Here is a 26,202-nt window from a genome sequence, read left to right as displayed (position 1 = left end):
CACACGCCTGACCCAGAGGGAACTCCTCTTATAGCACAGAGGGAAACCGCCCGCGTCCCAGCGCTGTGCCACCGGAGCACGGGGACGCACCGCCCCACCTCACACCTGCGCTGATGACACGGCCTGATGCTGCACAGTTACCCTGGAATGGAATTAATTTTCGTGCTGTCGCCGCTCAGCCCTTTTTTGGGGCTCCTCACAGTTCCTTTTTTTCCACCTGCGCTGTTTGCAGAGCTCCGAGAGCAGGCAGCCGTACGAATGTGATGGCTCAGCAGCATGGCACCAACACAGCCAGCTCAGCACGGGGTTGGGGAGCAGCTCGGGTGCCTGGGCAGTGCTGGAAGGAAGTTTCCACTGCACAAACAGCAGCAAAATGGGACCTGCGGGGTCTGCAACGTGCAGCAAGAGGCCACCAGCTCCTCCTGGTGCATCTTCAGCAAGACGCAAGCTGAAGGATTCTAATTCTTCTTCCAAGAGCACTGCATGGGATGGGGGTGGGCAAGGAGGGTGAGAAACAGCACCCGAAGAGGTTGCAATCTGCCTTCCAGCACTGCTGAGCAGACACTGCACTGTGCATCAGGGGGTGAGGATTCATACAGACCTCAGCAGCTGTTCTGGAGAAGAAAACACAGTGAGAGGACCACAAATGCTGCTTCAAATGGTGGAGGGACTCTGACTGCAGCCAGAGCTCTCCTCCTTTACAAGCAGTGCTACCAAAAGCGGGTTAGCAAAGCCTCAGGGTCCCATTAGGAGCAAGGAATGGCAGCAGGAAATGGAGGAGCTGAGCACACACACCACGCAGTGTGCTGGGAGCTGGATGGTTAAAAATGTATCTGGAGGTTGTGCCACCATAAATTATTGACTGTACAGGGAGCTGGAAAAAAGGATTCAACCCCATTAATAATTTACCTCCTAATCCAAACGAAGATGGAATTTTATGCACCACTTATTACCAGTGCAGCAACTGGGAAAATGAATGGCGCTTCCCGTCTGCAGGCAGAACAGCCTCTGTGCATCCAGAACGATCCCAGAGTCGGCTCTCCAGGCAGGAACACCCAGAGCTGCCCTGAAGGAAGAACTGCTCACCCCCAGCAGCCTGGGGGCACACGAGGGATGCAGGGATTCATCATTACTGCACGGCCCCCCATGCAGGGGCAGCTCCCAGCCAACAGCTGCTTTGTCTGTGGACGCTGTTGAGATGCACTGGTCTGTGGCTGTGGGTTTCCACACCGCTCGCACTGAGCTCCAAGTGCAGCTTCACACCTGGCGTTGTGCTGTGAGGTGGGAGCAAAGGAACCAAACCACACAGAAGTGGATTAAAAAAAAGGAAGAGCAACACCTCCTATAGTCTGTCAGCTGCACATTGGCCCCAGTTTGGGCATGCGTTTGGGAATCCGTGTTTTAAACTATGGATAATCACAAAGCTTCATAGAGCTCACCTTGAGAGAAGCCCATTGTGGCACAAAAGCAGAGAACAAACCCTTGTGTACATTCAGGGTCAATCCCAAACTGCAGAGATGAGCTCTGCAATGTCTGCATCTTCACTGGAGCCGGGGAGGGAGAAGTTGCCCCGGGGAAAGAACCAAGCACCCTGCTTAGAGTTCTCATTTATTATTAAATTACATATCAAAGCTCCGTAATTACATCCAGAGAATGCACAATAGGTGAAAAGTAATTACAGATACAGTAAGTTTCAAGCAGCTCTGTGAAAAGCAAAAAGAATCAGAAAGTGCAATCAGAAATGAACTTACTGAAGTCCGGACTGGGATGTTTTGGCAGAAAGGTTTTGTTGGTGACGGTGGTTTCGTTTTGAGGGAATGTTGATTTAACCCACTTTCCTCACTCTGCAGGGCGCAGAGGACAACCAAGAGCTGAGCACAGCGCTGGGTTCGTGCATCCAGCACACACAGATCCCAGGATTCCTGATGTCACCCAGAAAAGGGCTCAGTTCAGTCCCGCTGTGCTCCCCTTGGCTGTGCATTGCCAAATAGGCCTGCCGTTCTGAGGGCTGCTGTAATCCAGCACTCTTAGAAGGAGTTTCAGAATGATTTCTTCCTGTCGCCCCTCCTGTCTGCTTCACATGAAAGGTTTTTGGGAAAAAAAACAAAAACCTAAGAAAAAGTTACGCATGGAATGATCTCAGCAAACAAGCTGCTGGATGCGGGGAGACCCGATGAACCCAACTGAACAGGAGTTCCTCAGCTGGGAATGGCAGAGCAGTTTTGGTAATGTGGCTCCTGGAAGGGTCAGCACAGACCTGGAACTTTCACACCACGTACAAACACTTCTGCTCTTTTATTTTCAGCGCCCTGTGAGGAACTGATTCTTCTCACAGCAGCCTTAAGACCTTCAAAAGAGAGAACTTTCAGAACTACGAAAGGCTCTGCTTGATCAGTGTAACGAACCCAGCAGGAGCTTACAGCATGCTGATACCCAAAGCTCATGAGCTCAGCATTGACCACAAGCACCCACTGTGCCTTCCCACAGCAGCAGAAACCCCCCGTCCTCGGTTCTGCCACAGCAATGCTCAGTGCTGAGCAAACACACAGCCAGCAAACGGAGCAGGAGGATCAGAAGCGGCGCGGACACGAGCACTGGGGTCAGCCTGAGGGACCAGAAGTTACCAGCAGGACCTGGCTGTGTTCCTACATTGCAACTCTGCTGGGAACTCCAGGAATAAAAACTGTTTAACATCACATTTTCCTAAAGATTAAGAAGAACTGCATGGAAGGACCATAGCCAGCATTTCCAGTCAAGCTTTATCAGAGATAATTCAGCATATTTGTCTCCTACTAAAATAAATCAGTTCCTCCGAAGCATCTTTATAACATCAATCCTGTTGACACATTTGTTATAATTACATACTTTCCATAGCAGCTTTTTCACACAATAAGATTAAATATATGCACCAAATCATCAATTAAGTCCAGTAAAAGACGGGTTACCAGATTAAGGAAATGAATTTATTTCTGTTGCTGCAGATCTGAGTGCCCTCTATAGAGCAGCCAAATCCTACAGATCCTAAGCAGGTGCACGGCTGCCAGCCGGGGTCCTGCCTGGGGTGGGATGGGGGAGATAAGGGCTGATCTCCCAGCACACAGCTTCATTAATGACCTCCCTTTATCCATCAAGGTTTTTCATAAACCCCTTTAATAAACGCTTCATATCAAACCAGGAACATTCCCAGATCAACCAAATTTATTTACATGTATTAATTCCAAATGCTTTCTAAGGCCGATCAGAAGCCCTTGCAGACCTTTTAGCACAAAGTCATTACCCTGCAAACAAGCCTTCCAACCCATATAAACGTTTCAGGGGCAGCAGGCACAAACCCCAACCCCAGCCAGACACAAGAGAAGCACTACAGCACTGCGACTACCCCACGAGGCTTTGCTCCATAGAGGACAACCTGGAGGCTACCTGACATCCGTGGCACACGTGGAATCTCTCAGGAATGCTGTCAGAGAGCTGATGGAGCTCCTAAGGCATTCCAGTGCTTCAGCTGGGATTCGCTGGGTTATCACACAACGGATGGAGAAAAAGCAGTTGAAAGAGCAGAAAGAAAAAAACCATCGTTTGTGGTTCTGCAACATCAAAGCCCTTCCTGCCATCAGTCATCAATGCAAAACACCAGGGTTTGTGTGCCTGGATGAGGAGAACTTCCCCAGGTAACAGTAAATAAAACTTGGTTTGCTATTTTACATTCAACTCTTCACCAGGAGGAGGTGTGTCCAAAACTTCTGCACTCAGATGCATTTGCCTCAGGTAGAACCATCATCATTTTCACTTCCAATTGACAGTGTAGATTATATCTTACTTACAGTGTAAAAATATTAATGCTATTAGAATAACTTTATGTAAATTACAATATACACTTCTCAGTCGTTGTCTTTATAAAGACCTCCATGATGTCAGCCAAAATCCAAGTACTGACACCCAAAGGCTGCTCTTAGGTGAACTCACGTTTGGTCACTTTTCAGATGACTGAACACTACGGTAAGGAGCTGCGAGGGCACTGTGCTCCCTTTTTACAGAAGAGGACCTGTCCGTCCCTTTAAAGCCACAAGAAACCTTATCACTGTTCCTCAGAGGGCAGTTTATTCATTTTCTGTGCAAAAAAGCGAATGGAGCAATCCTTGTCTTCTTTGAGGAGTTTGTGTGAAGCACAGTTTTCACAGCACAAACGATGTAGAAATAACTATTACCTCAACCATGAGTTAAAAAGAATTACAGAACGTGTATCTAGTAGTGAAGCAACCTGATGGCTTAAAGCTGCAATATTCTTCTGGTAGGACAACGGTGCCCAGAAGTGCCTGCAGGCAAAGCAGGGTTCCTGCAGTTCCCACCTGCTGGCCAGCAATGCACCTCCCAGCACCACTGGGCACAGGAGCTGCTCTACTGCTGTTGTTAAGTGGCTGTATTTACTTACCTTGCAATGAGAAAGGGGCTAAAGGAGGAAAAACTTAAAAACAAAACAAAACGCCCCCAACAAATTTAACCAAAGGAAGATGTATGGCAGGGAAGGAGAAACACTGCAGCTTCAACCCCAAACCAGTGTTGCAGTCTATCATCATCAACTCTAGACATCATGCTGACGGTCCCAGGCAGGGGGAGCAGGCTGATGGAAGTCCATCTCTTCCCCCGCTCGCTTTTCCTTGGCTGGGGGAGGGATGGTGGTGATGAGTTTAGCAGAGTCCACGGGGGAACATCCATCAATGGAAGGCAAAGAGCAGCAGTAGGATGGTGCAGATGCCAATGATGCTGCCCAAGATGAACGAATCCCGTCGTTTCCGAAGGTTGATCCTCTGGATCAGGCTGTTCACTGCTGGGAACCGGTCTTTAAGCAGGGTGAGTCAAGGTCACACCAAAAACACAGCCACTTATTGAACCAGCCCCAAATGCTGTACCTGCAAGTCAGCAATGCCACGAGGTACAGAACTACCCCCAAGCTGGAGAAAGAAGATGCAATCAGAAAGCCAACAAGATGAGCAGGATTACAACTGTACTTTGCTAATAAGGCAGAGAAACTGTGACCTAATGATCAGAGGAAAGAGTGAATGGAACAGGTTAGAGTTCACATGTACACAGAACTCAGTAGTTGATTACCTAAATTACCAGTGCTTGGTGTCATCTCCACTATGAGGCTTTTTTACTCTTAATGAGTATGTTTAAATGGAAAAATAAAAAGGGGGGGAGGAGGGGGGTGAAATTTTGGTGATGTTCATTTAATGGAATAGTTACTGGCTAAGGGAACAAGCAAAGGCATTTGACAGAGAAGCATTCATGTTGCATGAATATGCACTAATCCCTGCACAGCACATGAAGAACTCCTCCTACTGTCAAATCATACTAATGTCAATCTATCCTAAGCTAAGAAACCAAAATCTTAACATCTGCATGCTTGTGACAGACAGAAGGATCCTCAGGTGATGAATACTGAGCTATAAATGATACCAAACAGCAGCAGGTGCTCCGACCTTGAAAGCCAAAACCAACACATAGAGTTGGAAAGGTAATAAATGCTGTTATAGGTCTCTACGTGAAAAATGTAGACATGGGTCTATAGGCAGGGTTCAGAGTTGAATAAAACCAATTTGCTCATCACATCTGCCAGTTAGATTAAAAAAACAACCACAACCCAACAAGACACCGTAGGTTATGCAGCTGTTGGCATCCCAAAGCATTTTGATCCCTGAATCAATGGCATCCTGAAAAGAAGTTACTGTGCTTCTTTCCTAAGCATTGGCAGCACAGTTTTCTTAAGGAAGGATACTAGCCAAGGTATTCATCTTGCTCTGTATTGACTTCAACATCCCTCTCTGCGAAGTCATATTTTCTTTCGTTGCCATGGCAATGCTGGAAAAAGAAAAGAGTGGATCGAGTTGCTGGTGCTAAGAATAATCCACAGTTAAAACAACAGGAAAGCGAGCAGGCAACACCTCTCTGCAGAACAATGAATGAGGTGAAGCAATGTGAATGAAGCAACATTTGGTTCCATTAATCTCTCTCTTTTACCCTTACATGATTTCTTCTTGTAGAAGCCATTAACAACTGAAGACGACTCTTTGAACAAGGATTTGGTGCACCTCCACCCCCAGTAAGAAATGAGTTCCATTCCCAGCAGCCTAAAGGTGCCCTGCCAGACTACACTGTAAACTGGGAAGCTTGCTGAATCAAACAGATCCCAGCTCCAGCTGAGCACAAAAGCTTGGGTTCTTCTGATTCGTGTCCCACAAAGTCCAACATTGCTGTTTTCTACAAGCTGGTGTATCACTGAACTCTACCAAATGACACTGCCATCGCAGCAGTAAAAAAATCACATTTTTGACTCTCACTCCTAATTAATGTCACACTAGGAAATACAGTTTCCATACTGCTTCTTCAGTAAGACTTGGTCGACCCAGACGCGCTCGGTTCAAATATCAGAGCACAGTACAAGTGAATATAAAATCAATTCCAAGTACAAAACATTCTGCAAGTTGGAGAGCAGCAACTATTCTCTTTAAATGATCAAGCATGTAAAAGAAGATTTTGGAGAAATACTCAGCTGACAATTTTTCTTTTTTTTTGAACCTGAAGCATCTCCTCAGCCCATAAAACCAACAGCTCTACCATAGACAACAGAAGGGCCGGCTGCTACGTGCAGTCCCAGTGATGCCCCATGCAGCCACACCGAATGCAAGAGCTCTGTCTTGACAAGCACTCATTGACATATAGAGGTACATAAGAGTTTAGAGTCAGGAGCTGCAGTGCTTAAGAAGGAAGAGTTTGAGGAATGCAGCTCTCCTTGGCTGGTGTGAACTGCAAAAAGAAGAAGTAGAACATCCATAGATGCTGTGGGGTTACAACTCAGAAGATGACATTTGCTACTGACGACACGTGTGTGATTAACAATGATTAAAAGGAGTTCCTGGCTAAGTTTCTAAGCATTAAATATGGAGGGAAACTGTTCTGGGAGAATGAAAGTTAACTGGAACATCATGATACAACAGGGAAATAGGAGGGAGCTAAGGCTGCAATGCGATAGGAAAGTGAACAGATAGGAGAAAGCATCCTTTACCAAAGACAGACATCCAAACTTACAGGAGCATCTTCTGCTTGCTCACTCTCAGTGCCTGAATCATCCCACGTACCACTGCCTTCTCCACCAGGGCACTGCTGCCAGCCACAACATCTGGCAAATCCAGCAGAGCCGAGCCCAACAGTGGCCCTTTCAGACCTACAGCACAAGGTCACTGCCACAGCTGAGAGACACCTTAAGGAAACAGCCTGGATCAATGAGCCCTAAGTATGTCTGCAGCACTAAGTTCATTCGGGCTCCCTTCCATTGTATCTGCCAACTCCACCTCCAGGAGACCTTCAGGCAGCATCTCTTGCCTTCCCACTGTGTGCCAGCCAAAACTGGGAAGAAACTAACAGCCCAAAAACATAAGAGGAAAAAATCTGCATCCCTCTCTTTAGTTGGAGGATGCCTTTTCCAGCCCCCTTTCTGCAGTTTGAGATGTATTTCAAAACAAAACAGAACAAACAAACAGAACTCTGACACAATGGATGCTCCTGGGCATACTAAGATCGACCTTCATGCACTTGATGGCTTTGAGTTGTTTCATGCAGTGTCTGATCAGCACAAGGTGAAACTGGAGCTGTGTGGAAGCAGCAGGGCCTCCTTGGGGTTCAGGAGGAGGTGCCCATCCATCAACCTGCGCTGCTCTTCTGTGCAAGCAGAACTCACCAAAGCAGCTCCTCTTGCTTTGTACAGGTACAGGCATTAAGCAAAGCCTGTTTGTTGCTGTGGATCCACCAACTCACCTGCTTTGTTGACACAACTGATCTGTGTGATAACATGGAAGAGTCATTTTAGGACTCAAATTACAACTCAGACAGAAAGCATTGTTCTTCATGCACTGATCACCCAAAATATTGCCCGGTTTACCTGAGCCTTTGTACTTGTGAACCTGAGCCTACTGCATTTAAGCCCCACCACAATGGCAATGCACAGCCTCTGGGAACCAGTCCTTCTGTTTCTGCACTCTCAAGCATGTAGGCATCCTCATACTCTTCATTAAACAGCTCTGCTTCCATTCCCACCCTCAGCATATGCTCGTTAACTCACTGTTATCATTTGTTTACTGACAAATGTCTTTTTTAATTAAAAAAAATGAATCCTGTTCCTGTTCACAGCATTGGTCCCGTTTGGTCACTTGACGCAGCAATCTCTCCAGATGAAGAATTACTTTTTCTTCCATTTTGAGACTTCTAGCCAACGTTTATGACATAAGATTGAATCCTTCCTTCAGGAATCCACCTGCTCCCTGGTAGATCCAATTCTCAAACTCACTCAGCAGAGCGACACAGAATTAAGGCTTAAAAGTGCACTTTTCTTCCCAACAAAACGCTGATCATTTCTCAGGGCATTCTTGGAGATGATGAACGTTGATCCTCCAGCTTTCCCAAGCTCCCACAGGAAGTTTGGTTCTCAATTGTTCCTGACTGCTGATTACCAATAAGACATCTCTGCTAAGCCCACGTTACAGGAGTGGCAGCATTGATGAAAACTAAGAATTAATATCAGGACTGCACTACTTCATACATCTCCCCATGCCACAGTGCTCACTGCAGCACGACTTTTCTCAGTGCAGCACTGCACTGAGGCAGCAGGGATGGCTGGGTACCTTTACCCCACGTAGCAGCCGTTCAGATGCAGTGTATCAGCCAACCAGATCTTCCAAAAATCAGCTCCTTGTTTCACTTATTCACACAGCTCAGTCCCATCTGTATGAGTGCAGAACTAAGACAAAGCTCTGAAGGAACAAGACATGCTTTTAAAAATAAAATAACTCATGTGCTAGGGAAGTTCTGCTTCACTTTGTGCTTCATGAATCATGCTTGCTTATTGAAATGCATGACAACATCTGTGACTGAGGGAATGGACTCAGTGACTGTGCATAGAAATGCAAGCTCTGCTGCTAAATCGATAACAATTATGACTACATTGCTTGTTCTTTGTGTACACATATACACACACTTACAGGCATATCCATACACACACATATCCTTTCCAACTTCACTACACATCATCGTGTCTTCTGCTGAAGGCTCAGATGAAAACCTAGGAAATGTTCCCCCAGAAATGAGTGTGACTTCACCCAGATCCTGCAGGCTCCCCTGAGCAGAGCTACGACTCAAAATCCAACTCCTACCTCCCCACCCTGTGAAGCCAGGACTTAACACTAGACAATTTTGCCCTTTTATTAAATCTTAATTGCTACCCAGAGGAATGCCCCCTGTATATACACACATTTTCTACCTAGTTATTCAATCTATGGGTTTGGTCAAAGCAAAAATGCTCGAGTCCATCCTGCCAATAGACAAAGCCTGACAAGTGAGCCTGAATCAGGCACCAGAAGGAATATTACAATGAATTCCTAGCAGCTGGTCACACTGTGCATGCCAAACTGTAGCAAATTGTCAAAGTGAACCAACCTAAAAATATAAGCTGTTGGAAAACAAGAAATAAATCATTTGCTATTCTGAGAAAGCGATAATGTTTGAAAATGAAAACCTGAGAACACCAAACATATTAAGCAGAATCTATGCTTATATTTAAATATATCCAAGACAAGTGAACACAGTTCCAAAGGAACTGCAGTACAAACTATCACTTCCCACTCCTTTCTGGAAAGAAATATGCTGCAGTTAACAGCCATGTCACATAATTCATTTAAAAATCTCATTATAAGGTTCATGCTAACACAACATCTGGAACGACAGCTGCAGCACCTATGCATCCTCTTGCAGGTCTGCTTGCTCCATAGAAGAACCACACACAATGCCCCTCTTCAGTGCACTGCAAGTCAGAGCAGGAATATCACACCTGGACACCTCCAGCTACTGGGGGTGACAAAAAAATCACCCTGGCTTCATCAGAGACAGAACTGAATTAAGGGGATCTAAATTAACAGCAGTGTGTGATGTGTGTCGTTACCCAACTCTTTCTCTACAAAAAGAAACGTAGAACATTTTTGGCAATGGCTACAAGAAGTCTGTTTACTACAGGTAACAAATGGTGCAACAAGGAGCTCAGATCCAGCCTCCTAAAATCACAGCTCACCTGCTGGCAGAAGGAAAGCTTTCTGCACCCAGCAGTAAGGAGCTCTGAGCTGAGCCAGGCAGTTGGGTCTATCGCACGAGAAGCCACCCCTGGTTGATCCACAGTCAACCGCAGGTCTGCAGCTCACCCAAATGGAACTCCAAGCCATTTCACAGCAGGCAGGTCACCTCCTGACGATGCTGTGGCTGGGACACCACAGGGCTGGCTCACAGCTCGTCAAGGAACCCAGGCTACACACAGGTAGGTGCCCTGTTTGAGCCCCAGCTTGCAAGGCAATCCACTCAGGACTTCACTTATCTTGTACTCTCATGCTCCTCAGTGACACGTAATCAGGAGGCCAGGGGAAGAGCTCAAATAATACGAGTCATTTTGCAGGATATCAAGCTTAATAAGTCATCACTGGCTTTATAATGCTTTAGTTATGAGAATGTTTGAGCAAGGAGAGCAAGGAAGAGATCTGACAAACACTGAGTGCGCTTATGAGGTGGAAAAGTAGGGCTACAAATATGGCAATAAAGGAGAGGATGTTTAATCAGGAGAAGATGAGAACCAAAGTAAAGTGAAGACTCACAGCATCCGTGCTCAGACTGGCAATATCTTTATGAGCCTGAGGAGAGACTTCATCCACGTTCTCAGACATTACGGCAGTGACCACTTCTGGTTTGTCACAGCACATTAACGTGGTGGTTTAACACATTCTTCCACCATGTTAATTATACTGAGCCCACTGAATGTACTTAAGCTAGCCAGCCTTTAATGGACACAGAGCCTCTAATTACTCCTCTTCATCACTTATGCCAGTACATGCATTATCTGAAACCATATCTTGCTTGCTTTCTTCTTTCTTTTTTTTAAGGCAATAATCTCAGACTTAAAACCATTAAGTCAGGCACTCTGAATTATTGGTTTTCAAAATCTCAGAGTTCAATGAAAGATTGGGAAGGGCACAGATGATAAAAATAATTTGTAATGCTATGATTCTAAGATTTCTAGATCAGTTAGAAAGGCAGCACTTAAATATTCAAACCACACGAAAACCAAGGAATAAGTAACTATGCAGCAGCAACAGTCACTCCAGCCCATAAGGTCCAAGGGCCTACCAATCTCAGCTGCATACTGGGATGCTGAACACGTCCAAGGACTACAGAAAATCATGCTGCAGGAGAGTAACCCTGAGAAGAAACAGCCCCACTACTGGAATGGCCCTCAACAACTCAACCTGAGATTCCCTTTGCTCAGCCATCCTTGTTGTTGCCATAGAGGATATTCATCTTTGAACAGAAACCCAAATTTTCCAAATTAGGCTGAATAAAATATTCCGGTAACACCATTATGTCAATGTTGAATAGTAAAAATAAAACCCCACTTCACTGTAATACAAGTTGTGAACAATACAGTTATTGTATAAAGAAAGTGACTCTGAGACTTCTGGGCACAGTGCAGTGCAAATACTGATTGTACAGAAAATAATGAAAATTAGTAAATTCATCCCTACCTTATTGTTTCTTCTATCAGCCGATCTGAGCTGAAAGCCAAGAAGAAAAAACAAGGTTAAAAAAAGGAACAAGCACTCAGTACTGCTGATCGTTACACCAGTGATTTCCACGGCATAATCCTTCACAAATTCATCCCAGTAAGCCTTGTTTCAGAGCACAGTTGCTGCTCACTACAACACAGATCTGGCACACATACAGTGAGAGTTCTGGAGAAGAGACACAGAGCGTCCCCTAGAGCAGCACCTACCAACTATAAGCAAGGTAGGACCTCTGAGACCCCACGTCCAACCCAAAACCCCACCATGCTCACTGCCATGATCCCAGCACGTCTCCATGGCTCCTGAACACCTCCAGGGATGGAGACTCCACCAGAGCTGCTACTTCTGGCCCTTGAAACATGGAGGCAGCACACAGAGCGCTGCAAATATTTTGCCCAAGCTGGAGTTGGGGGACCTAACTGGGGTCAAACTCTGAGGACATTGGAACTGGAACACTTCATTCTGCTCCCAAAACAAAGCCATGCTCCAAAGAGCCAGATCAGCTGTGAGTTGATTGCTTTAATGAAGTAAAGCTGTTTTCACCCACTGTGGGGTATTTATTACCAGAGGCACAGAGAACTCAAAGACAACCCAAAGCATTTAATTGGTGCTGGAAGTCACAAGATGAATGGTTCTCAACTTACAAGGCAGTTCTCCTGACTATTGAAAAGGATGAGCTGCATATGAATTGTGTTCTGAACAACAACTGATGTGCAGGAAGGGCAGACTGAGCTAACTCATACATTCTCATTAAATAAATAGCTGCAAAACACACGGGTTTGCTGAACACATCTTCCAGCATGTCATTCCTATTGCCTCTTCTGAAGGCTCTGAGAGCACCTCCAGCACTGCACAACCTCACAGTTACAAAAAATAACAGCCAGGTTTAAGGAAGCCCAAAAGCACAGTGGGGAGCAGAGAACCAAAGCCTGACCGAGGGAGGGTGAGTGGAGGGGATGCTTACAGATGTCTGACTATCAATATTCTGTTTCACACCGATCTCACAATTATAAGGTCAAATTTTAACTACTTGACAGAATCAAAAGGCAAAACACTGACAAAGGTAACCCTGTGCATCTTACACATCCAAAACATTATGGAGCTCCTCGGAAAATCTCCATTTTATTCTTCTGCTTTCCAAGCAAAGACAACAATTCCAGTGGACATTGCCTTATGAGCATCCAAGCAAGAGATCGCTCTGGGCAACATTAATCTGCCCTGCCATATGTTTCAGTAAGCTGGGCACTTTCACCTGTCGAGACAGATGGCACTTTGACCAAGTCATTTAAAAATACTATGCAAAGGAATGCTAAAAGATGCTGAGGTCATCACCTACCGCAATAAGGGGCACAGATCCAGCAGCAGCAGTCATGCACATGAAATAATCAGGCCTCTGTGCAACTGTTATCTTCAGAAAAGACTGGGCATGCAGTTCATCATTTAAATACGTGGACAGGTAATTTTTCCTCTGGGTTAACTTCAGTAAAATAGGCTTCTGGGATAGAAGAGCTGTGTGCCCATTACACCTAGCTTTTAAAATTATTTTTCCTTCTCTTTTCTTTTTTCTTTCTTTATAGAAGCACCAATTTTACTTTGCTCTGACTGTAAGATTCAGCAATAGCCTTCGCTCCCCCAAGCTGCTCGCACCAAATCTTTTCTATTTTCACAGTCCTGAATCACCAGGCAACGTGGAGCTTTAAGGAATGCAAATGTTGCAGAGCATACTTGATACTCTAATACAACTCTGCAGGTTATGATGAAGCAAATCATACTTACACAGATATTCCCATCATAGCCGTTCCTATCTCACAAATGAAACACCACGAGAACCCCCCAAAAAACAGCAATGCTTCAGTGCCATCGAGATTCCAAAGCACTGAAGTTCTAAATATTAAGCTCTGTAAGAACTTAACTAGAAAAAGGTGAAGTGGAATTTAGTCTTCCCTGTGATAATAATTAGATATTCCAGATTTTACCAGACTCGTATCAAGCTTGATTCACTTCAATGCCAAAGAAAGAAAGAATTGTGCTGGAGGTGCATAGCTAGTACAGACACAGATGCTAGGGAAGATAAAAACTGCTGCAGAAGCCTCACTGACTGGGGCCAACACAAGAGCATGGCGTCAAACACACCAAGGGGATATGAGACCTGAGGAGAGAAAAAGAGAAGCATTCAAGGCCAGGCTGCTGAGCAACCTGGGCTTTAGGGAGGTATTCCTGCCTATTGCAGGGGGATTGGAAGTAGATCATTCAAAGGTCCCTTCCAACACAAACCATTCTATGATTCTATGAAAACATACAGCAGAGGTCTGTGCAAACAACAAAAAACTGACTCCTGTGTTGGTAGTGAAGAGCAGAAGTAGCACCTGCTATGAATACACAGCAGAGAGGAAAAAGAGTCCATTTGCCTACTAATACTCACCTTAAATTGCCAGTGAGAGAAGAGCAGGTTGGCCAAAAACAAAGACTTGGGGTGAATGGGCATTGCTAGGGACAAACATTCCAAAAGCAGAAAGGTTCCAACACCCACATAACCAGTAACAAACCCTTGGTTCGTTAACAGCAGCACCAAGCCGGGTGCTAAGGAGATGCAAGGCTTTCACACTTCCACTTGCAGTAGCCAAAATGAAATAACAGCCTACAACAACACAACAAATACCAGCACAAGTACGAGCATTATGTTCATGTATAGATTTGCCCCAAAGGAACAAACTGTTAACAGTGTAAATGTCACTGTGCCTTCAAGCTCTACGTATGTAAGCAATCTTATTTCTGTGGATCACTGTGTGACACTCAGCAATCGTGTTCAAAAAGAAAGAGGAAGAGCTGCAACATTGGAAAGGAGAAGAAAAATCATGACAGCACATCATCATGTTGCTCTTAAGTCAGTGCAAGCAGTTTGTTTGTCTAAATGAACAGAAACCACTGCTCCAGGCAGGAGGCACCAATGTAATGGTGATGGGTTTCCTTCCAGATGCTTCACAACCACCTTGTACATGTGCAAACAGCACGTAAGAGGTTAGAGACAGCACAACAACCAATCTGCAGTCCTGTGATAAAGAACTCATTAAAATCAGACTCCTAACGACATCATTAAGTAAATACCTCAACAGCGCGTTGGTTACAGCGAGGAGAGCCTTTTGGATCTGAACTAAAGCTAAGCTAACACAGCTCTGCAGCTATCTAACATCTGTAATTCTGCCTACACCAGGACTGCAAATAATAAAAAGATTTTTCTCTAAGGCTGTTTAGAAAATGATGCAAGGGATGCCGTGGCTTTGGGGTGGAGCTCCATTCAGAAGTCAGAGCACGCTGTTTGTCCGGGATCTCTAAAGGGCACAGCCCACACCTCCCCTGCACTCCATGTATTTGTCTGAGAACTATCAGCAGAGTAAAATAAACGTTTCTGCAAAAAGAGGAGTTAGCCAAGAAAGCTCTTTGGCACACAGAAGGACTACTGTGAGTGCCTGATGTCTGAGAGTCCCAGGAGGGTGAGTAACAGCAATACTCCTTCCTTTAAAGCAGATCTATAAGGAAATAAGAGGCTTCTCAATAATCTGCAATACCCAGTTTACCCAAAGAACGCAGTTAAAAACTTAAAATGAAAACAGCTCCTATCATCTAAATGAAGTGCAGCAGCTGGTTGCCTATTAGTAAGCATAAAACCAAAGTCAGGATGGCACCAAGAGCCACATAACGAAGTTTCTAGAGGCTCTCTGTCCACGGTTGGGAAAGTTCCTGGATAGATTGACCCTCCTGTGTAATTGCTCCCTATTACCCATAGGAACAAAGTTAAATGAACGGAGAGGGCAGGCCTTACTGTAAGTCATTATCAGTAACCACAGCTGTCAGAACAATTCCAGTAACTTACTAATGGGCTCTATCGGCATCTCCTTGGACCCAGCATCAGTAGTAGTGCAGTTTGCACTATTTCCTCTGGTTTATAAGATACAGTGTAAATTATACCTTTAATCAAGGGGGAAAAAAACCCCTCAAAACCAAGCAGCACCTGTAAGAGCACACAGCCTTCAGAGTCCACCACCAAGGTGACAGAAGAGAGGACACCAAGACAGCCTGTCAGCAGTGGTGTGTTGGGCACAACAAGGAGATCGATGCACCATGAAACCCAGTACTGTAACAAAAAAGGCTGTGCCACTTCTCCACCTCAACCTCTTTTCCTAAGACTGGAAAAAACTGTCCTACTACTCACACACCCATGATGGCAAAAAAGGAAAGCCAAGGAGAACACCTTCCAGAGGAGCCTGGTCACACACCTTGGTATTTAATACCTCAAGTGTCTTCTTAATTTCCAGTGAAGCTAGCACAGAAACAAAGTGAGAATTATCCCTGAGATGACAACCCAGTTTTATTTTAGTACAAAGCCTAAAATACACATTGGGTTTCTGCCTCCTAACTCTGCTGTGGTTTTGAGGTTTTTTTGGTAGGTGTAGGAAGACACACAGCCTCCATTTAGGACCTGCTCAGAGCACCTGAAGTTAGAACTACTTACCTGCTTCTTATGCTTCAGAAAAGGATTCCTGCAATTGTACAGTGAACTAAATAATGCATTTTAAAGCTCAGCAGGTGGGAGGCAATGCTTGATGTCCAGTAACCCCGGATGCTAGGACACCTGCAGTGCCTTCTGCACAGCAGCAAGGATGACGAGCACCTCATTGTGAAGCAGTGGTACAGAGGTTCAAATAATAAACTCAACAATGACACTCACACAGTAATGTAATTTTCCAAGAGATATAATATCTATTCCTGAAAAAACAGAAATAATCACTGCTTAATGTATCCATACACACACATCTACGCAAACCAACATATCTTCTGGTAATCACAACAGCAGGAGGGGTCCATTTCTCTGGAAGATGTTTGCTTCATAAAACATTTCTATAGGGAATATCTGCATTAGAATGCTGTAAGCATCAGGAGTAAACTTGTCTTAATTTTAAAACCGTTTCCTTCTCATAAATGGGGATATTAACTGTTCTGTAGCTGGAAAATTATACTACATGCATCACTGTTGTGATTATACGTGAACAGAGTGCTCGCTGAGGATAAATAGAGCTCTGCAATCACCAGAGGCAGCTCCTCTGAAGTAAGAGCTAATTTGCTCATGTTAAATAAGCTGCACAAAAGAACCTCGACAGAACTCCACCACTGTCGGATCTGTTCAAACAACACACCTACTTTTCAGAACCTACTCATGGGAGATGAGTTTCGGTACCTGTCAAAGTCCCAACTTCAATGCAGCCCTTGTGGAAGGAAAGCTGTCCTAGTTAAGAAGCGGTGTCTGAAGGAAAACGAAAAGCAGATCAGCAAACGTGGCTGACTTGTTTATTTCTGAAACGAGCAACTTGCTTCAGAAGTGCCTGTGGAGCTGTGAACTCTGAAGGGTGGCTTTATGTCCCTGCCTCCCCACACCAAGGGCAGCCGCTGCCATTAAGGTAAAGCCCAGAACCACAAACCAGAGCAGCGCTTCAATCTTTAGTTTCCTTTGTTCGTGATGCACTCAGGTCATTTTTCCCAACTGCACTGTGAGGGTTTGCCCTTGAGTTTCTGCAGATGTCTATAAAGGCCTGGGGTGGATTTCATGGGCTTTTCCTAGGGGGCACATGGAAATGAACACAGAACCTCTACACTTTGTACCAACCATGAGTTCTGAGGTTCTCAATGCTGCTGCCTGGTTGTGTCCTCGGTCACCTGCACAACCTGGTGTAGCTCTGTGCTGGAATCTCCAAAGGAAGCCCCCAGAGCGTGCAGGCACCTCCCCTCCTTGCTGGAACAAACACACTGAGGCGTTACCATCTCACCACAGCCACAGGCATCAGGGAATTTATCCTCACTGCCTTTTAAATGAAATCTAACTGTAAAGAAAGCTTGCAAATAAACCTTGTGAAGCTAACACAATCTTTAGTTTAGTGGTTGTTCTGTTCGTTTTAAGCCTTAAATATAGCACAGGAAGATGAAAAGCACCACTTGATTTTACTCTAACGAAGCTCAAACTATTTTTAAAGGGAAAACCTCTTTCAAATCCTGAAATGCTAAAGGCTGATTTTCACATTCTTTGAGAAAATTATTTATAAATAGTAACAACACCCAGGAGAGCATCTTCCTTCGCTGCCTGCAGCCTTCGAACCTCCCCAAATTCTCATTAAACTACTTTAATAACTCGCTCATGCAGTCATATTACACTCCTAATAAGTGGTGAAATGCTTTTTTTTCCAGTCTTTTTTTTCCCCAGTTTTTTTCCAGAACTGCCTCCACTTATTGAGAAACATTTATCATTAAGACATGAAAACAGATGCGCTGCGCTCAGTCCAGCTTTGTGGATCAGTGTGGTGATAGATGCATGAATCCTGCGTTCAGGCTGGGAATGCTACAGAGGAAGGTGATGCAGCTGCTGTCACACAGCCTTGTGTCATTCTGCCATGAGGTTCTGCCAGCAGGCTCACAAATGGAGCCCACTCAGCCCCACACAGGGACCAGGCTGAAGGAAGTCACTGACGTGCAACTGCACTGAGACAAATCTGCTGCAACAGGAGACAGAGCGGAATGAGAACACAGAACTGGGTTTGGAAACTTGAGTGGAAGCTGCCGTGCTGCTCTGGGACAGCAGAAAGCTCCTTTGTTCAAATGCCTTCCTTAAAAACCAGCTTATTTGTGCTGCCTCTAGGATGGCACGTACAGCCCTACCCAAAAACTCAGCGTTAGGGAGGCTCAAAGCTGCACCAGACAAGTCAGTCTGCAGGGTAATTACAGTGAGCATCCCAATTGGCTTGCACCAGCACTTCTAATGCAATCATTGCCCAACTTTCCCTGCTCCAGAGACAAAGAAGCCAATGATATTTAACTGCATTTGGGAAACTGGTGACACAATGCTGCTCGAGCTCTTTCAGTTAATCACAGCGTGGAAACGTTTTAACCTAGATTCCTCACTCCTGCCCTGCATTATATCTTCCACTTCAATAGACAAAGCACTGCAGCCTTTTATTACTACTGCACAGCAAGTATGCAGCCAAACTGCACCTTTCTCAGTGCTTCTAGCCAAACAGCCCAAACCAAGCTGATGGTTAGTGTGGATTTGCTTTTCATAGCAGATCTATTTGGCTTTTTCCAGAACTGCTACAAAGCAAAGAAAGTTATTCATTACCAAGCTCTGCTTCAGCTAAAATCTGTATTAAAATTAAGAAAATAAAGCAACAAGAACAGAGCATTCAGCTTTGACATGAAGACAAAATAAGTTCAATTTAGAGGCGAGCGGAGCAATTAAGAAAGTCCTTACTGGGCCCAACTACAGCAGAGCTCAGCAGTTCTGAGGCACCAGGCATGGAGGCTAAGCATGGCTCCCTCCTGCTGTGCCCAGCCTCCCTGGGAAGGAGGAAGGAATTGGTGAATTAGCTGTTTCTCTTACGGTCTCTCTCTTTGCTCTGTGTGATGGAAATGCAGAGGAGAACAGCTGGAGCAGCTGCTCCCAAGCATCTGTGCATCCCCCTGCAATGGGAGGTGAAGGTGGGGTGGAAGGGGTGGCCATGGCAGCACTCTGGGTCTGAGCCAACTCTGGAGATGCTCCAAAACCCCTCAGTGACACGAGCAGCACAACACAGAGCATAGATGGTCCACAGGGCAGAGCAGGATGTAACAAAGAATGGGAAACTACAGCCAGGTAGAATGCTGGGAGCTTCTCCCACAAAACACTTTAAGGAAGATCCCTGTAATGTGCCTCAGCATCTCATTAAGCTGACTGCTTGCACACAGCAGTGCTGAGCACTTGTGAACAACAGCAGTAGGAAGAGGGAGAAATGGTGAAGAAGTCACTCCCTCTGTTAGGAGTTCAAATGTGCTACCAACAAAGTTTGAAGGCGGTTTCCTGGTGATTATTCTCTACAGAATGTGGCTGTTTCTGCCCCCATAAAACACAGGAAATTTGATATAGTTCAGTAGAAAAATGAAATGCAATAGAAGCAATAGAGACATTTAATACCTCAGAGTGCTTTACATGGATGAAGTCCCTGGAGTAACTCAAGGCCAGGCTGGATGTGGCTCTGAGCAGCCTGGTCTGGTGGTTGGCGACCCTGCACACAGCAGGGGGTTTGAAACCAGATGATCACTGTGGTCCTTTTCAACCCAGGCCATTCTATGGTTCTATGAAAGTCCCCCACGAGCACTGATTTACCCCAACATCTCCACCAGCCAGGTATGTATTATTTATAGCACAATGACACAACTGCTGCAAATCCCCCTATTCCTACTGCTCGCTTCTCCCGTTCCTCTTCTGCATGCAGAATGCAAACACCCTGCTGTGATTTGCTCACTCTCCTCCCACCGTGCCACCCACCCTCGCTGTGTTCACACAGCACAGCCCTGTGCCCCTGGCACAGCCCCTCAGCTCACCCCGTACCCCAGCAAGCTGCACACCTCCTTCCTGGCTGGGCTGAGGGCCTGCAGGGCAGCGCTCACCACAAACAGAGCCAGCTGGTGATGAAATCAGCCCGTGCCATCTGCACCAGCACAGCCACCAGCAGCACTCCTCTTGGAAATGGGCAAATGCCTGATTTTTGAGCTAAGCAGCAAGGCAGTAATCACAGCAACCCAACAACGGCAGAACCAAGCTCCAGCAAGAGCTGATGAGCACAATTTCCTTCCCCATTCCCCAACAACTCAGCACTAACAGGGCAAACATTCTCACTTGCATACACACACAGCATTGCAAATTTAATCAAACGCATTACTCCCTTCTTTGCTGACTTTGGGCACAGCTCATCAATAACTGCAGAACTTCTCAGGGCGCACATCGAGCCCACAGGACTCCATCCACTGAGGCAGCACTTTTCAGAGCAGTTTATAAACTGCTCAGCTACGTCTATTCATCAAAACTCTTGTTTCCTTTAGATGGAAAACATTACAAGAAAAAGAATGACTTGTTTACTTCCTTGCCAAAAGCATACAGACACATTTACTGCACTGCACAGTCCCAAGGAAACCAATATTGGAAAAATCAACTAGAGATGCTGCGAGATTTGATGTTTCTTTAAGCAGCTGCCTTGCCAAAAGAGCCGAGGTATGAAGTAAAAAACAGTAGCAGGACATCAGTACGCAACAAGAACTGCCTTCCTGCCTCTTTTTAATTAACAGGTGTTAAAATCTTTATTACAATTTTTATTAAAGTTTCCAGCACTGTTGCTTCTCTCTCCACAGGTAGGAAAACCAACCCACAAACCATGGGTACAGAACTCAGATTGCAAGGTGAAACACTCTTTATGCCTCTCCCCCCTAGGAAGGAACGCTGAGACAAACCCACCTCCCTGCTAAACCCAGAGCTATGGGAGGAACCAGCAGCACAGTGCCCGTGCCAGCAGCACTGACACAGCAGCAGCACCAGCCTGAGGAAGGGAATCCAAATGGATGCCCAATGCCCACAGCTTAATGGAGAGCAGTTTGTGTGCTACACCAAGGGCCCAGAGTGCTTCTGCTGCTCTCATTCCCTTGCTGCTTAATGTACGTTGGATCCTTTTACTCATCAGACTTTTGTACTCACTGATTATTATTTTTTTACTTCCCCTCTTATTATCTACATATGGAGAAGGCAGACTTCTCCTTCGTTCTCAGTCTTTCCAGAAAGGATGATGTCTGACATGGGGCTAAAAAGTCAGAAGGCAGATTTGGGCACAAAGCAGAGATCCAACATCTGTCCCAAGGCTCACACAAAGTAGAGCTTTTGGCACTTCTGACCCCCATACTACTTGAGATCAGACATTAAGCAGGGTCACAACCCAGTGTGTACTCCACTACTCAACAGCAATACATCACTGCTGTGGCACTGTCACCACTCTGCAGCTCACAATAATACCTTGCACACTGTGTGCTCCCATCTCCATTTTCCAGCTCTTTTCCCAAGTTTCACAACTTCACCACAAATACATCTGAACTCTCACTGCTGTCCCTTCACGACAATCTACATGCAGTGCCTATTTCTACCAGTTAGCCAAGCACCATCATTCACTGCACTGCAAACACCTCAAAACACACACAGCCTTCAGTCACTTCCTCTGCCAGCACGTATATCTAAGCTTACAGAGCCTCAATTCAGGAGTTCTGTGCATCTTGCAGGCTTTGATTTCCTGCCAAAGCTGCCTTCTCCTCCTACTCCACACTTCTTCACACACCTTCGAGTTATCTCTGCTGTGCAGTACTGCTCCACGATTAGTTTGAGCTCTGTTTCCTCAACATCCCCAACTCATATTAAACTATTTTCTGTTTTTCTTTCAGCCTTGATTGATACCTTCAAATTATCACCTAGAAGATGGTTGAAATGTTTCTGAAATTGCTTATTTTTCACGTGTTTTTATCCTTGAAGCATACAGAGAGCTTGGTATGTTTGAAGAGATCAAAGCAATGGACGCCTCACAGAGCTCTGGTTTCAGTGTCTGAAAACATCTTTCAGGTAATGTTTGCAGAACTTCAAGCTTTCCTCTCTTCAAAACAGAGCACTCAGAGGATCCTCAGCTTTTCAGGAGTGGAATTTACAACTCCAGAAATATTTCATTTGTAGCTTTATCTAAACTACTTAATGAAGTATTCACTCCAAAAAAATAATTCAAAATAGAAATCCCAACATCGGGAAGGAACCCAGTTAACCTTAAGGAACCAATGTCAGATAATTTAAGCATGACGTTCCAGGTGATGTTCAACCCCAAAATATGAAGCCTCCTGTTTTTTGTGTGTGTGTGTGGAAACTTTACATGCTCTGATCATTCACGCCTAGTCACAGATTCAACCCAAAGAAAGGCTGAGGTCGTTCCTTCTTTTAAATGAAAGCCTGCCCTCTGGTGTGAGGCTGCAGCTTAGCATGACTACAGCCAAGAACACACAGAAACATCAGTGCTACCTCTTGACTATGCATCCCAACGGTCCACAGAACACCAGCAGTGCTCTGCTACTGCTGTGTGGGGAATGCACAAATGAAACCTCTCCCAAGCTCATGTGCTCTGCAGCAAGAATCAAAAGGCAGCACCTCATTTCCCTCGTCCAATGAAGTGCAGTCAACTCACAGATACTGGGGAATTAGTCTCTTTCATTGCCTTCTGCACACATTTGTTAGAGGTAAGGAAAAATCACAAAGTTCTCACCCACACTTGGAATTCGGAATGTTTTACCCCCCAGAAAAACTTGCAACCTTCACCATAAGGAAATGTGCAAGTTATCCAGAAATAAAAGTAACACCTACTTCCGAAGGTGCTCATGTTCCTTCAGGAACAGCTCTGTTCTTCTGTTATTCACGCCAGACCCACTTTTATAGGATCTAAATGCAAAAAACAAACATTGAAAAACATTTTCTGCAGAGGCTTTTCAGTAGACATTACTGATTCCTGTACACGTCGTGCTGTGTTGCTCTGAGATGACCAACCAGAAAAGCTTTGGTCACGCTCAAACATTTTTTAAGTGATCTGTGCTTCACAGTTTTACTTCTACAAACGCGATTTCATTTTCACAGTTAAAATTAGCAAACAAAACCATCAAATACTTCTATCAGAAGCTCATGAAGAGTTGTGAACTCAAGGAACCACTCTCATTTTGCTCAGAGTGCAGAGGATTAACCCGAGGCAAGCACACTCCTACAGGAGGTGCTGCCTTCCCCCTTCTGGCACACTCCCACAGCACTGCTGCAATACACAATGCAACTTACTCAATATCTTTTCGTACTGATCCCAGCAGATTCTCCCTTTCTCTTATTGCCAGGAAATTCGCTTTGGTTTTGTGGAATTCGTGAGTGTAATCCTGCAATAAAACAATCACTCCAAAGTTAGAGCCCTGAGATCAAGTTTCCAAAGCAAGACACACAAATCTTGCCATCTCTGTCAATGTTAGCCCTCAGCAAAGACCACCTTATTAAATTCACATCACATTCCAAGCACACGTGAGGCTGTTGAAACCCCGACCTCATTTGGAGAAGTTTGTTTGTAAGAATGTTTTCAGACCCTGTGCCTGCAGCCCATGTGAGGGGAGATGTTTTTCAATCAATCAGATTTGTTGTTTCTTTCATATTGGGCTCTCACAGATCCTTCTCCCAGCCAACAGAAATCTGGAGTGCGTCTGAGCAAGCTGCTAATAACACTAACAACTACTCCAAAGAAATGAAACACAAGAGGAACACGTGCTTGTTACCTGCAGGATGTCTCTATGACGCTGCAATGTGTGCATCAGTGCAGCATTCAGGGATGGGACTCCTGCACTGTTTGTATATTCTGCCATTTTGTCATTTATTCCAGTAAGCTGTAGGGGAAAAACAAACAAACCAACACAAAAACCTGAAACTGTTTATTACTGTAGGAAATGTACAGTGTATAAGGGGAAAGAGCTTCCCCTTATATCAGATGCACACCATCAGAAACACTTCTTTACCACCCATGCTATTACTTTCTAAACACTCATCACAGGAACCTGTACTGTGATGCTTCAAAATGCTGATTTAAAAACCAGTGGTTTGTGTATTACCTTTCCCAGAAGCTGTTCAATCTCCACAGCCATGGTCTCAAACATTCTGTCCTGGCTCGACCCATTTAAGAGAGGAGTGGTGTCAGAGCTAAGGAAAAAGAAGGCAAGTTATCAAAACATACAACAACCTGCATCACTTGGGGAAAACAGCACCTCCCCTTGGAAGATACACCAAAGAAATGACACCAAACAAATGATTATCTCCACAACCAGAGCAAGATCAGAACATCTTGTGCGGGATGGCAAAACTAAGTAAGATAATTAGAACAAACAGCAAGTTATATATCCCAGAGCTAAGAGAGAGACAATCTGACTCGAGCGCAACATGATTATTCCTGAGTTGCTCTCAGGTTTCCAGGACAGAAATTCAGTGGAAGATTCAAAAAAAATCATTTCACCCTCCAGAAACTTTATACCCAACCCACCATGGTAGAAAACCAAGAAACACTCTTAAAATTCAAAGGAATGGGCAATTAATTTGGTAATGAAAGCAACTTTTAGTCAAAAGACAAAACGCACACAAGGCTGTAGGATACACAGGTTTGTACATATCAAGACATAACCTGAGAAGGATAGAAAGTAAATACTGATTTGAAAAAGAATTGAAATCAACACACATACAAGCAGTAATCACTCTGATAACTGAGATGCAATGTGGGGATCCAGGATTAGCAGGCAAAGAATGGCACTTTTTAAAGGTTGCACATGGGGACAAAGAAGCTGATAGCCAGGTGCTGTGGAACTGCAGAAAGGCCTCAGATCGAGTCCTTAAGCTAGAAAGAGTTGGTGAGTTTTATCATATTAATCCTCAGTCAAATACAAATCTGCCTAAATAAACAATTTCTTCAAACAAACTCTGTTATGCATACACACAAACATATACATACAGCTCTCCCCGTCCCAGTCCCTACTACGACTTACCTTAAAGGAAATCAGAAATAACAGCCACCCCTGGGGAAGGGACAGCCACAGACTGACTGCTTCACTTCCCCACTTTGTTGGTGTCCTCCCTGGGCTGGTCACTGCAGCCCCGTGCCACAATTCCCTCATCCCTGCACAGGACCACCAGCACCACAGCCACCCACCGGTGAGGTGTGAGGCTGAGCTGCCTGAGCACAAAGCATTTACTGAAGTCCCTGAGAACTGTAATGCAGGGATAAGTAGGAAACAATGCAGGCAGCTGTACTGTGCACTAAGGAAGCCGCATCCTTCCCTCACACACTTCCCCCACAATTGAGTGACAGCCAGCAGGAAGGCTGGAACTCAATCTTTAAGGACCCTTCTGACCCAAGCTGTGCTGATCCCATAAACTACAAACTGAAGTTTAAATACAGCTTCTCCCATTGCCCTGTGTGCTCTCACAGGTGGAACACAAACACACACCTGTCCATCTGGCACCTGAAAGAGACATTTCCCAGAGCCCAACTCCAGCACCACAAAGTAAGCTTCTGAAGCAACTGTGCATCAACACCACAGGTGATACTGGGGACCAGCATTAAACCACTGACACGAACCAAATGCTGCAAAGAGCAAAGTAAAACGTAAAGAAACGTGTTAGTACCTATACCTGTCGCGCCGCCCGTCCCGGCTGCTGGTGCACAGCTTGCTGAAGGAGACCAGCTTCAGGTCCAGCTCGTTCTCCAGCTGCCTCGCCTGCTTCCTGAGATCTGCACGGAAGGGGGTGCGGGGGGGAGTCACACACAGCCCCAGACCGCCCGGGGAGCCCCGCGGAGCCCTCACACAGAGAAGGCCCCAAGGGACGGATGAGGAGAACGGAGGCTGAGGGCCCGCAGGCCGCGCCCCACACGGCCCGAGGCCTCCCCGCCGCGGGGCTCAGCCGGGCACTGGCGCCTCACGGCTGAGCGGCCGACAAGAACACCGCACCCTCCGGCTGCAAGCGAGCAGAGAAGACCCGGCGGAGGCCTAGTCCTGCCCGCCTCGTGTCCCGGGAGCGCCCCGCGCCGCCCCGGCCCCACTCGCCTTCCCAGTAGTTGCTGCTCCCCGCCGCCATCTTTGTTGTCCAACGTCAGCCGCCGCCTGCCGAGAACTCCTGGCT

The 26,202-nt window shown here is 45.5% G+C and overlaps 1 protein-coding gene across 3 annotated transcripts; it reads right to left on the bottom strand.

The window, feature by feature from the left end:
* Nucleotides 1-3,133: 3,133 nt before the first annotated feature.
* On the bottom strand, nt 3,134-26,201 carry GOSR1 (golgi SNAP receptor complex member 1). Of its 3 annotated transcripts, none has more exons than XM_042879498.1 (9): nt 26,127-26,201; nt 25,708-25,813; nt 24,147-24,234; nt 23,817-23,924; nt 23,338-23,429; nt 22,879-22,953; nt 11,607-11,636; nt 5,774-5,856; nt 3,134-4,837 (listed from the first exon to the last, which is right to left on the bottom strand). In XM_042879498.1, exons 1-9 carry the CDS (start codon nt 26,155-26,157, stop codon nt 4,713-4,715), a joined length of 738 nt encoding a protein of 245 aa, XP_042735432.1. In that variant the 5' UTR covers nt 26,158-26,201; the 3' UTR covers nt 3,134-4,712. The 3 variants fall into 3 exon arrangements, with proteins under 3 accessions (XP_042735432.1, XP_042735433.1, XP_042735434.1); XM_042879499.1 differs by having other exon boundaries at nt 25,714-25,813; XM_042879500.1 differs by lacking the exon at nt 11,607-11,636.
* Nucleotide 26,202: the final 1 nt, after the last annotated feature.

Source organism: Lagopus leucura, unplaced genomic scaffold (assembly GCF_019238085.1).
Source record: "Lagopus leucura isolate 7727_CA_CO unplaced genomic scaffold, USGS_WTPT01 Super-Scaffold_100024, whole genome shotgun sequence".
Lineage (NCBI taxonomy): Eukaryota > Metazoa > Chordata > Aves > Galliformes > Phasianidae > Lagopus > Lagopus leucura.
The sequence above is the reverse complement of the archived record's forward strand: the minus strand, read 5'-3'. Positions and strand labels throughout refer to the sequence as shown.